This window comes from Salvia miltiorrhiza, chromosome 3, assembly GCF_028751815.1.
Source record: "Salvia miltiorrhiza cultivar Shanhuang (shh) chromosome 3, IMPLAD_Smil_shh, whole genome shotgun sequence".
NCBI lineage: Eukaryota > Viridiplantae > Streptophyta > Magnoliopsida > Lamiales > Lamiaceae > Salvia > Salvia miltiorrhiza.
In genome coordinates this window covers 35,604,935-35,623,018 of record NC_080389.1, presented here as the reverse complement: position 1 = coordinate 35,623,018, position 18,084 = coordinate 35,604,935, and the positions used below count along the sequence as shown (strand labels likewise).

General features: G+C 34.0%; 1 protein-coding gene and 1 long non-coding RNA gene across 3 annotated transcripts; one reads left to right on the top strand and one right to left on the bottom strand.

Moving 5' to 3' along the window:
• Positions 1-3,725: 3,725 nt before the first annotated feature.
• LOC131016480 (transcription repressor KAN1-like) lies at positions 3,726-7,400 on the bottom strand. 2 transcript variants are annotated; one of them, XM_057945185.1, is made up of 5 exons: positions 7,187-7,400; positions 7,007-7,083; positions 6,848-6,893; positions 6,605-6,716; positions 3,726-6,430 (listed from the first exon to the last, which is right to left on the bottom strand). In XM_057945185.1, the coding sequence occupies exons 1-5, from the start codon at positions 7,398-7,400 to the stop codon at positions 6,085-6,087; spliced, it is 795 nt and encodes a 264-aa protein (XP_057801168.1). In that variant the 3' UTR covers positions 3,726-6,084. The 2 variants fall into 2 exon arrangements, with proteins under 2 accessions (XP_057801168.1, XP_057801169.1); XM_057945186.1 differs by having other exon boundaries at positions 6,605-6,689.
• Positions 3,886-7,667, top strand: LOC131016482 (uncharacterized). The gene is made up of 2 exons (XR_009099018.1): positions 3,886-4,026; positions 7,214-7,667. It is a non-coding gene; the product is annotated as an uncharacterized LOC131016482 (long non-coding RNA).
• Positions 7,668-18,084: the final 10,417 nt, after the last annotated feature.

Here is an 18,084-nt window from a genome sequence, read left to right as displayed (position 1 = left end):
TAATCCAACTGGACTATCCTACCCGAATGTCAAGTGTTAGTGTCGTTTTGATATAGTGTTAGTGTCATTTACATGTAATGTTAATGTCATTTCAATATAGTGTTAGTGTCATTTTACAAGTAGTGTTAGTGTCATTTCAATATAGTCTTAGTGTCATTTATAAAATAAAATAGTGTTAGTGTTATTTTCGAAATAGTGTCATTTGTAAAACAAAATAGTGTTAGTGTCATTCCAAGATCGTGTTAGTGTTAGTGTCATTTCGTGTTATTGTTTGTGTCGTTTCAAGAAAAAATGGATCAGGATAGTCCAACTGGGTCATAATCTGGGTTGGCTACAACCCGGGTGTACGCAGGGCCGGCCCTTATGTTAAATTGGTGGGGCAATGGCTAAACTGGGGGCCCCAAAATTTGGGCCCACTTGTATTATAACCCTACCATAAAAATAAAATAAAATTATTTACCTAATTTTAAGTGAACAGCGGACAGAACGCAACAACAATTAAAAAAAAAAATCAAAACGTACACAACGACTCTCTCTCTCGGTCTCTCCCCTCTGCTCTCTCACGCTCTTCTCTGCTCTCCCAGTCTCTCTAACTCTCTCTCTTTTTTCCATCTCTCAACTCTCTCCTCCATCTCTCAACTCTATTTTGGTTCTGCACTTCTGCTCCTGTCGGCTATCTGGCTTCCAGCCTTCAGTGGTCGCCGGACGACGCTGGTGCTCCGGCCTGCTGTTGCGTCACCGGTTCTGCAGCAGAAATAAGTCAATAACCCGGTGTGTTGTTCCAATTTTAAATTTAATTTCTTTGAGGTTTATGGTATTTTTGGTGGATTTGTGTTTGATTGTGAAATTGTGATTAGAATTTATTTTATAGTGGATATTGCTAATTGTTATTGTCTTATTGAGGTTGAAATTTTTTGTGGTTATAATGTTGCCTAGAAAATATGCATCAGGTAGTCAAAAAAGAAATAAAAGAAAATGAATTGATTAAAACTAAAAAAGGAGCCATTCATAAGTTTCTTATACCTAGTTCTAGTTCTTCGGTGAAAGAAGTTGATATGATTGAAAATGAAGAGGTTGATGCTACTATTGAGAATGAAAATGATGCTTTCAACGAAGAAATTGATGTAGATGAGAATGATAATGATAATGGGAATGATAATGATAATGATAATAATAATGATAATGATAATGATAATGATAATGAGAATGGGAAATTGCATATAGAAATTGATGATGTTGCTTTGAATATATTTGATACAAGAACTTGGGATAATATTGATAATAAAACTAGAGATATCTTGATAGAGAAAGGTCACCTAAGAGAGTATAATCTCACATTCCCCGTAGATGAACTTGGTAGACATTTTGCATATTCTCATTACACTAGAAAATTACCAAATGGTGAGAATCAAGATAGAAAATGGTTAGTGTATTCACAAGATGTGAACAAAGTATATTGCTTTTGTTGCAAATTATCAAAACCATGTCAAAGTAAAAGTTTGTTAGCAAATGAAGGATTGAACGATTGAAAACATATACATGATAGACTCAAAACACATGAGAATGGTGTCGAGCATATTAATAATATGAGAACTTGGATTGATTTGCATATTAGATTGAAACGCAATCAAACAACTGATAAAGATTTACAAGTACACATTAAGAAAGAGAAAGAACATTGGAAACAAGTTTTAGTTAGAATTATTACTGTTGTGAAATGTCTTGCTACACGTAATTTGGCTTTTCGTGGGGATAATGAGAAAATTTACCAAAATAATAATAGTAATTTTTTGGGTTTACTTGAATTAATTGCAGAATTTGATTTGGTAATGCAAGAGCATTTAAGACGTGTCCAAAATAAGGAAATTCACTATCGTTACCTTAGTCATAAGATTCAAAATGAGTTGATTTCAACATTAGCCTCTAAAGTTAAGAATGATATAGTCAAAAAAATAAAAAAGACTAAGTATTATTCAGTGATACTTGATTGCACTTCAGATATAAGTCATAATGAGCAAATGACTTTAGTAATTCGATGTGTTGATATGACTAGTTCTAGCATAATGATAAAGGAATATTTCATAGAATTTATAAGTGTGGATGATACATCGGGATTAGCTCTTTTCAATGAAATACAAGCTGCTTTAGAATCACTTGGGCTTGATATTGATAATGTGAGGGGACAAGGTTATGACAATGGTTCAAATATGAAAGACAAACATCAAGGTGTGCAAAAGAGATTTCTTGAAATTAATCCTAGAGCATTTTATATGCCATGTGCTTGTCATTCTCTTAATTTAGCAATATGTGATATGGCTAGTTCTTGTGTTAAAGCGGTTTCTTTTTTTGGATACTTTATTTGCAAGTTCTACAAAAAGATGAATTTTTTTACAGGATCACCTTCATCAATTTACTTTGAAGTCCTTATCAACAACAAGATAAGAAAGTCGTATTAATAGTGTTACTGCTATAATGACTCAACCTAATGAGATAAAAGATGCTCTATTTGAACTAGCAAGAGTTAGTGGTGATGCTAAAACTAGGAGTGAAGCCGAGTCTTTGGCGACTAATGAACTTGAGAATTTTGAGTTTTTGTTGGGTATGACTATATGACATAATATATTGAACAAAACAAATTTGATTAGCAAAAAACTACAATCTAAAGATATGCAAATTGATGTTGCAATAATTATCTTGAAATGTTTGACTTCTTATTTTGAAAAATATAGAGAGGATGGTTTTCAATCAGCCTTGACATTAGCTAAGGAGCTTGCATCTAAGATGGAAATTGATCCTATTTTTCCACCAAAACGTATGATTCGTAAGAAGAAACAATTTGATGAAAGTTGTCAAGAAGAGATTCCATTATCTGACGAGGAGTCTTTTAGGATCAATTATTTTCTTGTTATAGTGAATATTGTTATTTTATCTTTAAAGACTAGATTTGAAAAATTGATAATTTTTGGCTTTTTGTTTCCTCATAAGATGTTATCTTTATGGGATAGTGATAAATTGCATAAGTGTTGTGTTGAGCTTAAAGATGCTCTGAAACATAATGATAAATTTGACATTGATGCTGAAGATTTATATTCTGAATTGCAAGTGCTACAAATGTGTTTACCATCTGAAACAAAGTCGTTTGGTGAGCTTCTTGAATTTATTAAAGTTTCAGATTGCTTTCCTAATGTTTCTATTGCATATAGAATATTGTTGACTATATCAATTACTGTAGCTTCAGCTGAAAGAAGTTTTTCAAAATTAAAATTGATAAAATCATATTTACGTTTTAATATGTCTCAAGAAAGGTTGAATGGATTAGCGGTTTTGAGCATTGAACATGAGGTATTAGAAAAGCTTGATCTTGAAGAAATTATTGATGATTTTGCTTCTCAAAATGCTAGAAGATCTAAGTATTTTTGTAATTATTTCATCATTGTTTTCTAGTTTATTGCAAGTTAATATTATAGGGGCCCCTTTTTTCCTTTTCGCCTAGGGCCCCCGGAATGTCAGGGCCGGCCCTGGGTGTACAGTACACCCGGGTGTACATAAGACCACCTTTTATTGGGAATACGTTTAAGTTGAGATGTTTTTGAAAATTCATTGAGACGATAGGACATAAAAGTAAAATTTACTATCTAATATAAAATCATATATAGACAAACAGTATTGTACGTATGCGCTGCAACTTGTTGTATATCACTAAAATGTCCCATAACCTATGTGTGAGAGACAGAGAGAAAGAGAGAGAGAGAGAGAGTGAGGAGGCGCATACCTCTCCTCGGAAAATTCTGTGTCATTAAAGTGCTGAAAGCGCCATTCTAGTATGAGTTTGTCTTCGTCACCGTCGCTGTCGCCGGAAATATCATTGTTATCGGCGAAGGAAAGCAGCGACTTTGCTGTGGGTGGAAAAGTTACCATGCTTGTGCTAATCACGCTTTTGGGTGCCTTTCTCGTCGTCGCCCTCTTCTTTCAGTGCATACGGCGTCGTTTCTGCTCGCGCAAGCCGCCGGAGAAGTAAAGCGTAGCGTATGTCCGTTAAGTTTTGTTGCTAGTATTATTTCACAATTCTTCTCATTCACGAGTATCTAATTTGTTTTACGAGTAGAAATATCTGCACTAGCTCTAATGGTTCCAGATTATTTCGGATTTTTTATTTACTCTAGTTTTTCTGTTTCGAAATAATATCCAAATTCTCTTAAAAAAAAAAAAATCCAAATTAGCTAGAAATCTGGAATCCGGGTAGGGAAAGCGATGGAAGTAAAAGAAAAGTAGATAGAAACTAAGCAGGTCCGTTTATTGCTGCATTTTGGGTAAGAATTAGATAATGAAGAGATCAATATTTACAAGAATATTATTAGCTTATGCTAATTAGATATTTTACCAAGTTAGGCATTAACTATCTCTGTCACCACCCCCCCTCCCCCTCTCTCTGTCTGGTCATTTTTATCATATTCGTACTATTTGGGAGTATGTTATACACAAACAGAAAGAAAAAAAGATGGAATATATATTGGATCTACCTAGCTACGCAATGAAATTGATGTTTTCAAGATTCCAGAACAGTTAATATTTTGGTAATACTACTATTTATTTTCGAGGAGTATTATGTATTTACGAATACTTAGCTAGACATGACATTTTTTTGAAGAACTATAACATGACATTTAGTAATTAATGTAACTTCAAATTTAGATCTCGCAGCAAATATGTCATTTTTTTTTTATTATTATAAACAAATAAATATTCCCCCGCAGCTTAAAATTTTAAGCTGAATTTTGTTAATAGACAGCTGTTTTAAAATTTCATAGTTATGTCGGTTCCAACTCTTTGTTTTTTTTTCTTTTTCTTTTTCTTTTCCAACTTGCTCGGGCTAATCTTCAATTTCCAGAATAACTCCTTTTTCCTTTTTCCCTTAACATATCATATTTACTATAGTTACTAAATAGCACTATATGTAAGCTGAATTGTGGTTCCATTCATAACTACGAATTCAAGCCATTATAATTCGTTAATTTTGTATCATCACAAGGAGAAGTAGAAAGAGGAAAACATTTGGAATTGAGTTAAGTCGACAATTTTTTTTTTGATAATTTAACAATAAATAAAGAAATTTAAAGGCTGCGCCACAGGGGACTCGAACCCAAGACCTTTGGCCTTTAGGCATTAAAGACCTTTTGATCTTTAACAACTTAGGTTGCATTATTTTTGATGAAAAAGGTTGGAAATATATATTTTCATGTTTTCTTCACTTTTTACATATTCTATAGCGTGAGGTTGGAAATATATATTTTCAACTTAAATATTTTTTTTTTCAGATATATAAGATGGAAAAAGAATTTGAGCAATCCTTTTGCCTTCTTTTTTTCACTTCAGTTCATAATAATATTATCATGAGATGTTGATATGATAATATTTTCCCATCTAAAATATGTGGGATAAACTTTTTTGTCACCCTAAAGAATATGGGATAAAAAGGGTGAGGATTACTAATTAAAACGTGATAATATTATAAATTTATTCTTTTTATTCTTCATAAATTTACAACAAAGAGAACGCACCTTAGAGAATTAATTTTTGTAATTACGAGCTCGTCGAGACTATACCAATTAGATAGACGAATTAATATTAATTTCAATAGATTCATACATAGCATACAAACTAATTAAATTGTAAAATATATACACAGAAAGGAACAGAGGAAGGGGATCGAAGGTAGGGCCTTAGGGCTATCTATGCATGCATGTTGTTTTCCAAAATCTAGAAATTATACAAATAGCAAACCTAGTGCTTTTTGTCGGTGTCACACCAAAAAAGTATCATATACAACTATTGAAATTAATGAATCATAAGATCAAAATACGATCAAGAGTATAATTAAGTTAACGACATATATATCTATATCTTTCACCAATATTCATTTCAACATCAAGGCACGAATTCTAGTACAAAGGCCATCCAAATAAATGAAACATATTTGCCTTATCTTCATGGTACATGACAACAATGAAAATGACAAAATACATTGTGAATTAATACATAGAAATGAGTACCTCAAAATCTCACTTAGAATTGCCTAAATTCAATTCATAGAGTCAGATCAAGTGTACTCGATCCTCTTGCATTACCAAAATCTTGTTTCAGCTTCTTATAAATCAACACCGAATTAGGAGATGAAATACTACTTTGGCGAACATCGTTTCTTGATTCTTTCCCGAGGGATAGATTCAAATCGAGCTCCTTCCTTTTCATCCCACTCTCTCGCCGCTCCAAACATGTCATTTGCTCATGATCAACTCTATGTTGTGCAAGGTTTGAAGAGGTGAAATAAATATGATCATCTAGCTTATGCAATAACCCAAATTCCTCTTTCATATCTTCTTCTTTTCGCCTAGGGCCAAAATCTAGATTAATCTGTGACCTGTAGTTATGGCTGCATCCCAAGTAGAGAAGAGGGATTAATTTATACTTTAAAGATTCAAAAACTATATATGAGGCAGCGCATAAATGTGGCATAAAAATGAACCTTCAAATAAAAATTGAAGATTTAACTTTGAAATATTTTCAACTTAATTAATATACTCCTATATATAGCAATATATAGTACCTAAAGATAGAAAGACGCCTTTGATGAAAACTAGGAAGAAGTGGGAGCTGTCTTAGATTGAACATATTCTGGTGTTCTACTGCTCCTAAAAAGAACCCATTATCAGACATCCCTGAAAAAAAATGGGGAAAATAGTTACTTCGAAAAAAAAAATTGATCACCATATATGGAAACCTATACAATTAGAGTGAAATGGTGACAAGTATAAATATATGGGATGATTAGAGTTAGAGCTATATATACCTCGACCTTGATAACTGTGCTCATCAATCTGCTTGCTTCTGTACATCTGTAAAACCACCAGAAACAAAACTCCAATTTATTAACGATTAAATTAACACACACACACACTCACACACACACATATATATATTATATTGAGTTATTGATCTTCTTTCTAACCTGTAAATGGCTCTTGACATGAGCAATATTTAGCTCTCTCATATTCATGAATTGAAGCACTAATTTTGGTGTAGCTCCTGTAAACATAACGTTTTATTAAAAAAAAAGGCAGAAATGATTTCTGAAAAAAATTAAAATAAACTCCATATAATTCTTGCAAGAAAAATTTCTGAATCTCACTGTCCAATCCACCAAGTGTTTCCACAGCTTGCAGAAAGCGGCGATGAAGATCGGGCGTCCACCGCAGCCGCGGCGTTTTCGATCGGACGTAAGGCCTAATCGTTGGCGGCTTCTTCTCTCTGCTATAGCTTGACTTGTTGCTTGCTTCCTCCTCCTCATCGTTTTCCTCGCAAAGGCTTGTTCTAGAACATTCTGTCTCATCACTTCCTTCCATGGTCTTACCTGAAGGGAAAAGGGATGATCATCAATTTTTACAAACCCTAGAAGCTCAAGAGTGAAAAGGATCTACGTTTGCTAAAACAATAGATCTCTTAGTTTTGAAGTATTGTAGTATGATGACTTCACGTTTGAGATTTTTTTTTTCTATAATTCTACATAGAATGAATCAAGAATGAAACCCTAAGACATAGTGAGAGGAAGAGATGAAGTACTCTCTCTCTCATTATAATATTTTAATGGGAATCATTATGCCTCTTAATATTATATAACTATATGTTGCATGTATAGTATATCATGTATTAATCAAGTTTTATTATAAATTTGTAATTGTGACTAGCACTCATGTGAATCCAGATCACGATGTCCCACTTGCCAAAAGGTCAAATTTTTTCCAAGTATATGTTGAATTATAGTTGTTCTCGAAAGGTACGAACTCTACCGTAATGTTTTGTGAAGGAAGAGGAATCATAAAATATTTAGGTGGATAAAAATTTCATAGTTTGTAGGTATGTTGTGCATACGATATAGTATAAAATTAAATACAACCATTTTCATTTTACAACAAAATTCGTACCCATGCAGCATGTGGCCCCTAACAAGACAATGGCTTGGTTGTTCTTTTATTAAATAAATGTGGGAAATTAATTTTCAGTTATCACAGACTCCAAAATGTATTCAGAAAATGTTTTGTTTCAATTCTGACAAGGGCAAATTAAGCCCAGAAATCGAAGTTCAAATGCGTTTAAAGTTAAACTTTTGAAATTTATATGTTGTTGTCTCTTTGTTACTCGAACAAGACCATTTTTACTTTTGGACCATTCAATTTTCAATAAATCTATGCAGCCACATTGTGGCCACCCACACACTAATATAATAATGATAATCTTGATTTATTTAATTTATTTTTTAAAATAAAAATAGGATTTAGTTATTTTATTATATTCTCTTCATTGTACTTATTTTTTTAAAAATTTTTTTGCATTTTTTATTTTTTATTTATTTTTTAATAAAAATAAAAAGTTACCAAAAAATTGCAAAAAAATAACTATAATGTAGAGAATATGATAAAATAACTAAATCTTATTTTTATTTTAAAAAATAAATTAAATAAATTAAATTATTTTTTACTTAAGTAAATTGTGGGTAGCCACAATGTGGCTGTTTAGCATTACTCTTCAATTTTTGTATAGTTTCAGAAATGGGAATCTCATCAATACCAAGAGATTCAGCAACTATACATATTCAGAAATACTCCCTCCGTCCCGCTATTTATGGCTCGTTACTTTTCGGCACGGAAATTAAGGAGAAGGAAATTAAGTGAAAAGGGGTGTGGTTCACATGTGTTTAGTAATGGTTAATAATTCAAACTGATTAAACAAATTAGATGCACATTCATTCAACAAAACCAAAACCAATCGAACTAATCTTGGCTTAAAAAAAAAGAAGCAATCGAACCAGTCAATCAAAATTTCAGGAACAAAGAATGAAACCAATCAACAATTTCAGGAACAGAGTATGAAAATTTCAGGAACATAAAATTTTCGAAACCAATCAAATTTTTCAAAAACCAATCGAACTCAAACAAATCAAACAAAATTGGAGAAATCTCGAGAACATAGAATGAAATTGGGAGAAATCAAAATTTTCAAAACGAAAACTAATCAAACACATCAAACAAATCAAGCAATTGGAGAAATCTCAATAACAAATCAATCGAAAATTTCAATCAAACTTGGAGAAATCTTCAGAACAGATCTGGATCATCTTCTCTCTCAAGCCACCGCCGCTCGCACTCCGCCGCGCCGCGCCGTGCCGCTGCTAGGGTTTTACCCAGAGGGGTGGACGGTAGATAGACGCAGCAAAACCAGAGGGGTGGACGGTAGATAGACGCAGTCGGAGTAGGCTTTCTGCGCGAATCGCGACAGATCACCTCGAGCCTCTGTATCGTCTTCTCGCTCAAGCCACCGTCGCTCGGACTCAGCCGCGCCCCGCCGCTGCTAGGGTTTCACTTAGATAGGGTGGCTGGAGTGGGCTTTCGGCACGAATCGAGGCGGATCGCCACCGTCCTCGCGCCGTCGTTTGTGATGCCCGCGCCACCGGTACATGAGGTCGTCAAGGGCTTCAATCCGGACGACGAGGTGGACACCTTCTACAAGGACGGCTGGTGGAGGGGCGTCGTGAACCAGGCGCAGAGCCGACGGGGACAGATGCGTCGTGTACCAAGCGGCGCTAGGGTTTATGAGGTGGTGGAGGCGGTGGCGATGGGAAGACTCAGGCAGAGAGAGAAGATTGATTTTATGTTTTTTGGTGAAATGTGTGTATTTGCCTAATTAGTAATTAGAGTGTTCATTAGGGAGATAATTAGTGATTTAATTAAGCTTAATTGTTCCCTTATTATTTTCTAAAATAGAAACGAGCCATTTATGTTGGGACAGCCCAAAATGGAATACGAGCCATTAATAGCGGGACGGAGGGAGTATATATATAGCAACAGATAAAACTAGAGCCCACGACATGATTTCATTTCGTGTTTATATATGTCTAATTCATGTTTATTCTTATTTCGGTCGCACTTGATAAATAATTATACTTCATCCGATCGACTAAAATATATTCAATTCTTTTGAGCATAAAAATTAAAAAACTTATTTTCAAGAGGAAAAAATGATAAAAAAAAAAATAGTATGGTCCACACTAATTAAGCATTATAAGTATAATTTTTCACTCAAAATCGAAAACGAGCCTATTCTAGTGGATCCTAAAATAGAAAACGAGCATATTCTAGTGGAATGAAGGGAGTATATTGTTACAATTTATATGCTCAGCTAAATACCTATTATATCGTACACATGTCAAATTCGAATTTGAAATCTTAGAATGCTAAGAATTTGTAGGGAATTGGATCAAACATTAATTTTTGAATCTACAAGATATATGATATATATATATATATATATATATATATGATTTTAAATAATTATTTGGTGATAATAATTATTTTATTAAATATTCATTATTTAACTCAAATAATTATTGGATGTTACACCGTGAGTACATGAATGTGGTATAGTCGAAATCTCAAAAAATCGATTTCCGTGAGTGAGACATGCCAAAGATTGGATGTGGATGTAGGGGAGTAACATTTTAAGTTGAAAATGCTATTGGTCCCACATTGGAAAAAGAGAGAAGTCCTCTCTAGTGTATAAGTAGTTGAGTACATGCACTTAATAACTTATAGGATTGGAAAAGGGGCTTGCCCTTGCGCACACACACATGTGCGGGCAGGCGGGTTGGTTATGGGTCGCGACCAAGGACTTGGATCTTGGTGCTTTGGGTGGTGTTTGGGTTCAAACTATATACTTTTTGGACCAAAAACATAAGGTTGTTTGGGCATTGTTTCTAGAACAAGTTACTTGATAGCCCAACCGTTACATTCCATGAATGTGTGATGATTGATTGAGCACAATTTTGGACATATTTTTGCTCAAATATTTTTGAAATTCTGTAACATCCAAAACAACCATATGACTGATTTGGTGAAGCAAGAAATAACACCCTCAATAAAATGATAAACGACGCTAAGATTTACGTGGTTCGATCATGAAGATCTACATCCACGGGTGGATTTTTGGGGGGTTTTTCACTATACTTTGTGTGTTTACATTTTACATGGTGAAGAAATGAAGAAGAGTCCCTAATCTAATAACTAAACTTCTATTTATATGCATTAAAGTAAACCTAAGGACTTTGGGCCCATTAATTCAAGTAGATGGGCCTAAGCCCCTACTACATTAGTCAGCGCTAAATAGTCAACGATGGGAACCAAGGTTGGACTATCCGAGTTAAAGTAGCGCCGAATTGTCGAGGCTGGGAGCCAAGGCTAGGTTGTGAAGGCGAGAACCGGTTAAGTCGCTAACATAATTCTCGACAAATAAAGTCAACCATGTCAAGTCAACGCTGTGCAAAATATTCAAGATAATAGTAACAATAACATTAAATAATAATAATAATAATTAAGAGAAATATTCCAGCACTGTTAAGCATAGCGCTGGTGCACAATTTAGTCCTCATCAGCTACTCTCCCTGGTCTGATTGAACCGTGTCTTCTTCGTGTTCAACCAATGAAGTATTGTTAGAGCCAGCGCTGTACTGTTCTCCCAAATCGGCTAAACATACACAATTTTCAGCTCTGCAACTTGTTAGATACAAAAAATGTTAACTTTGCAAAACAGTAAAGACAAAATACGCTAGCCCTACAAGTTATCAACACATAAGAATTTTCAGCGCTGCTAATAAACAAAGATAAGAATTTTTCCTTTATTTTGGAGTCGTGGTCGCAGATTTGCTTCCTCCTTTGATTCTTGCATGTTGTCAAATATGATCGACTTTCATTTCTTTGAGTGCAATTAAGAAGGCCAACACTTGAGAATATCCCATATTAAATATCTTACAGAGATGAGCAATATAAATACTTCGTGTAGGGTGAACAAGAAGACCATCGCAAGAAGATACTGAAATACTATGTAATCTTGTCAAGGCTGAGAAACATAATACTTTGGTTACATGAGAAGGCCCATCATAAATATTTGTCGAGTTTGAATGATATGCTTTGTTATTGGGCGCGTGCGAAGGCTCTTCTCTCTCCTAACAGCCATTTCCTCTGAGGTGAGCAGTTTGAATGGTGCTTTTTGGGTGTTGTTATCTCCCTTCTATTAAGTGGTTGTCCAGGCTTCAGGTTTCCTGAGGTTTGTAGGTGTTTGAGCTGTTCTAGAATGAACTTTCATATTCCTTGCTAAAGCTTCAAGGATATGTAACTGGTTTTCCCCAAATCAATGGCCTATGAGAGGGTAGAGGGGTTGAACATACTGTTGAAGGATTGTAATTCCTCACTCAATCCACTTATGAAACTTGCAACAAAATACTCTTCAGAATACTCACCTCTATTATTGAGCACCATACAAGCTTTAAGCTCTTCAAACCTTTCCACATACTCATTGTAATTGTTGCCCAACCTCAGCTTGTTAAATTCTGCTATAATTCGTGCTTCCTTCAATTCCTCAAACCTAGCTGAGATCAATCCCACAAATTGCTCCCATTCTAGCTCATTCTGTTTAATCACAAAGTTTTGATACAACTACGTTGCCTTACCCTCAAAGTGCATTGCAGCCAAAGTGACCTTTTGGGAATCTAAAATATGGGGGATGAGTTTGAAATATCCCTAACATTTCAAGATCCAAGATCTAGGGCTTGACCTATCAAACTTTAGGGAAAGGGGCTAATAGGATTAGCATGTGTATAATTAGGTTGTAGCCTATATTTGTGGGAAAATGGAGTTTTAAAGCCACTGCCCAGAATAGATTCCTCTTCACTCGGCTTATCACTCTCTAAATTCATCAGTTACAATTGGATAGATGCTAAAGTAGTGGATAAGTGGTCGAACTTACCCTGAACACCATCTAATTGTCCTTTCATCTCTTTTGCAATGTCTGCGATATGCTCTTGAAGCTTAACTTCAGTAGCTTACCTTTTTAATATCTCATTGTAAATAATCTGATCGAATCGTTTATGTGCTTCTTGTAGGTCCTTAAATCTGGTTATCTCAGCCATCCACCCAGAAAGCTAGCTCTAGATACGAATTGTTGTGTTATATATGTAATCTCAGTCGAACAAGCATATAGCTTTGGGGGATACATGCTTGATGAAAGAAGATCTACGAGGGCGCCACATAATCCTGAAGCCCAAATTTTGCTCAAAAATTATACTTTAGCCGAAGCAAGGGATCAAGAAAATAAATGGAAAGATATATTCCAAGAGTACCCTATAAGTACCATTGAAGTCGAGTTTACTGATTGCTCCAAATCATCTCAATATACTGATGCCGATGATTTTGATGATGTTTTGGACTTCGATATGTACACCAATCTTTAGTTCGAATTTCATCATTTTAGAAAAGAAACAAAAAGATGAAAGAAAACAAAAAGAACAAATGTTGTTTGCAAATAAACCTTCAATTTTATTATAATCATAAAATTGTCATTTAATTTTTTTTAAAAAAGAGAACAGAGCCATCTTTTTCATCCTTCAAGTTTAAATTCGTAGAGAATTTTCAAGCAGCAGCTGCACTACTTTGAACAAAGTGGTTCCTCACTCCCTGTGGGATTCGACCCTATACTTGCTACTAAGACTTATTTCTAGTTACGAGAAGTAGGAGCAAGTACTGTCCGTCTAGGGCGTACAAAAGCATTTTGATCGTACCGCACGACGGGTGCGTGTCACAGCGGCCGAGGGCAGCGGTCCTTGCGGCCTGCTTCTCATTTGGCCAAAGAAGGGACGACGGGGTCCTCGGCGGCAGCAGCCTACGGGCAATTCATCGGAATTTCTTGGGGAAGAAGAGAGAGAAATCGAGAGGCGAGGGCACGGCGGAGCTTCTGCGGCTATGATAGTGGCGACTTAGGGCGGCGATTCGCCGAATTTGAGATGGAGAAGGATTTAAGGATTCTTGAGTTTGGGGATTTTTCTTAGTTCTATGAAATCGAAAGATGTGAGTGGAGATTGGAGAGATTTTGGGATTTTTCCCTGTGCTTGGCGGTGGCTGGAGCCGAGCTTGGCGATGACAGCGTCTTCCACGGGCTTGGTAGGACTGGCTTTAAAAAAAGGTATGCTCTTAGTTTCAGTTTAGATGTCACCAACTCTCGTTGCTTAAAGCAGATAACTACCTATAAGCAAATAGGTGCATGTTTTTACAATGTAAAGCATGATATTTCATCCTTAAAGTTTGGGTATTTTATTAACATCTACACACTATTACTCAATGGGGGCGTGTTATTGTACTTATCGTTCATGGAGAAAGGGTAGAAAATGTCGGGGATATTCGTAATAGTTTTATTTTACACCTTTCAGATTAATTCCCTTTTCTAGTTTTCTCATTTGTAATGAGCTTTGTACAAATATTTGGGTATTGAATTGAGGGGTTTTGGTAGGGTTTAAGTTTTTTTCCCTACCTGCATTCTCGATCCCAAATCACTGAATCATTTTTATTTAGAGTAACAATAAATTTTCTCAAGTTCTATAAATTATCGTCCAGTTTGATCCTGAATCCAATATCAGTTGTTCAGATTGCTGTCAAGATGTGTGCTTTTGTGATTTTAGATTATTTATTGGTTCTTTGATTTCTTGTTTCATGCAGAAAGTCGTTAGATTTGTGAAGTACCAATGTTCTTGACGAGGGTGTTTGGGAGGGCCCTCTTTGGTGCTGCAACCAAATCCGAGGCCTCGGTTGCTGTAGCTGCCGCTTATTGTTTCTACTGTTTCACATAGTTGTTTTTTGGAATTTGGTATATTTTTGGTTTGATCAAAACTTCTTCTTTTGTTTAAATTTCAAAAGTTATGATTTGATGTTGTTTACCAGCACATTTTATGTTGAGAGCTGGTGGAGACCTGCTGTTACAAGTGGTATTTTCATTGTGACAGCCTTTATACAGATTGGCTCGATGGATACCGTGCTCGAAAGATGGATTTGGGAACTCCATTTGGTGCATTTTTGGATCCAGTGGCAGATAAGCTTATTCCGGGGTTTTGTTGCTACATATTTCGGCATGGCTTGCCTTACGGTCATTGGTCGTGTATTTTTTATTTTGGCCAAGAGTCGCTGCATATGCTTTACATGCATTTGTTGCTCTGTTTAGCAGCTTGGTGGCTGATTTAGGCTTAGTGATTTGTTAGAAGTGCGAGAATGCTTGTTAAAGAGATAGGACAAGATCCAATTTGTTATTAAATGTACTATATAAGTGGTATGATTGTTGACTTTATTAGATCTATCAATTTTATTTTTGAATTCACAAGCAGATCTTTAAATTCACAATTTAATATTATTAACTAGATCTATGAATTCACCATTAAAACTAGAATTAACAACTAGTCGTGAATTTAAGTTTTAAAACTTGAATTCATGATTAACAATATTTCTAGTTGTGAATTCATTTAAAACTTGAATTCACAACTAATGTTATTTATAGTTGTGAATTCGTGTGAATTCACGACCAACAACAATTCTAGTTGTGAATTCACTCGAATTCACGACTAACACTATTTGTAGTTGTGAATTTATTATAAACTTGAATTCACAACTTAATGTTCTTGAATTCACGACCACATCTATTGCGTGTCCATTGATGCTTAGTTTCTAAATCACCTTATTAGTCGTCTTTACTTATTTGATTTTATTTGTCTTTGAACTTATTAGGTAATCAATCAGATAATCAAACCAATCACCTTATTATTTAGTCTAATTAGCCCTAATACAATGAATTAGGATAATCACTAGAATTAACTACTAATCCTTGTGGAATACGACCTCGCTTCCCTATATTGCAACCACACCGTACACTTGCGCCGTAATGAAAATAAATAGCGAACAGAATTCACAACCAATTTGATGAATTCACAACTGAATTGTTAGTGTTAGTTGTGAAGTTCTTGAATTCACGACCAGATCTATGAATTCATGTAACACCCCAATTTTCATAAACTTTACTAATTAAAAAAAATAGAGAACAAAAGATAGTAAAATAAAAATTTCTTAATTTATAAAGAAAATTTAAACTAATTTCAAAGTCAACTTGCCAAAACTAAAGTAGTATCATAAAATAAAAATAAAAATAAAAATAAAAATAAAAATAAAACAATAAACTAAAACTTAACAAGTTCAACTAAAATGTTCAATGTAAAAGAAATCCTTATCCCTAATCATTCTCCACTTTCATGGCCACTTCGACTCTGAAACTGCAAAACTGAAACGATAAGGGGTGAGCATATTGAAAATATACTCAGTGAGGAACATAACAAATATCCATATACATCACATATATGATTAAATCACGTTATCATACTTGCAAACATACGCCAAGAGACTAGAGCCCCTTGACAAACATAATCATAGTTTGAGTCGATGGCTTAAGTCCCATGACCAAACACATACATAGATCAATGGCTTAGGTCCCATGATCAACTTATTAACATAGATCAATGGCTTAGGTCTCATGATCGCACATAACATCATAGATCAATGGCTTAGGTCCCATGATCGCACATAACATCATAGATCAATGGCTTAGGTCCCATGATCGCACATAACATCATAGATCAATGACTTAGGTTCCATGATCACACATAACAACATAGTCATAAGATACAAGTAATCAAGCGCGATAATAAAAATATATATAACCATATGAATAAGCGTAAAATCCCTCACCTTAATGTCGAAGCTTATAAATCAAATTCAGAATGAGGATTTTAATCGCACCGCACCTAATTAAATAGATAAAACATTTCAATATGAATCCTAATTATAACTTAAACTAGAATCTTAAAAAAAATCTTTATAATCGTGTATCTATATATATATATATATAAGCATGTGAAAAAATACAAAAATTGAAGTTAAATAAACGCGATCTGGACATTTTTAAAGAATTAAACTATCTTTTATAAAATAAAATAAAATAAAATAAACAGCTTATAGAGTTTAACATATTACTAAGGAAAAACAAAACTTAGTTAACTAAATAAAAATCAGCCGCCATTATTGATGTGATTTGAAAAAGTAAATAAATAAAAACTAATGTTAGCTAATCATTTAGATTACGTCATTTATCACAATAAAACTTGAAGAATTTTTTAAACAAAAGTATTCTGTACTCATCATCATTAGCAATTGCGAAAAAAATAAAACTAGGCTTTGTGACTCTTCTTATTTCGTTTGTTTATAGTAAAAGGAAATAAAATACTACAAGTTGTTAAAAGAAATTAAGGCTTACCGGCTTCTAGGATAGAAACGTTCTCTGACGACGAAGAGGAAAAATATTTAGAGTTATGTATGCGTGTGCTCCTAGGGTAAATAATTATGCCTCTATTTATACTAGTCTTTAAAGAGTTCTAATTCTAATAGGAAACAAAATTAATAATAATAATAATAATAATAATAATAATAATAATAATAATAATAATAATCTTGATCAAATTAATGGTGCGTATATATATATATATATATATATATATATATATATCATGTAGTTATCTAAAAGAATAATAATAATAAGCTATACAAGAAAAAGAAATACTAATAATTAAGCTTATATAATAAATCTAAATATTTGGGATGTTACAATTCACAACTTGATATTCTTAAATTCACAAACCAGATTTATGAATTCACAACTAAATATTCTTGAATTCACAACCAGATATATGAATTCACAACTAACTTTATTGCTGGTTGTGAATTCAAATTTTAAAATTTGAATTCACAACTAGTTGTTTTGGTTGTGAATTCAAACTTTAAAATTCAAATTCACGACTACTTCAATTCACACCCAAAATAAATCCTGGTTGTGAATTCGAGTTTTAAAACTCGAATTCACAACTAGTTGTTTTGATTAACAACCAATTTAATGAATTCACGGCTGAATTGCTAGAGTTAGTTGTGAATTCGAGACTCGAATTCACAACTAACTCTATTGTTAATTGTGAATTCACAACTAATGTATTTAGTTGTGAATTCAAACTTTAAAACTCAAATTCAGAACTGCTTGAATTCACAACCAAAATAAATTCTGGTTGTGAATTCGACTGGTTGTGAATTCACAACAAAAAAATACTGGTTGTGAATTACACTAGGT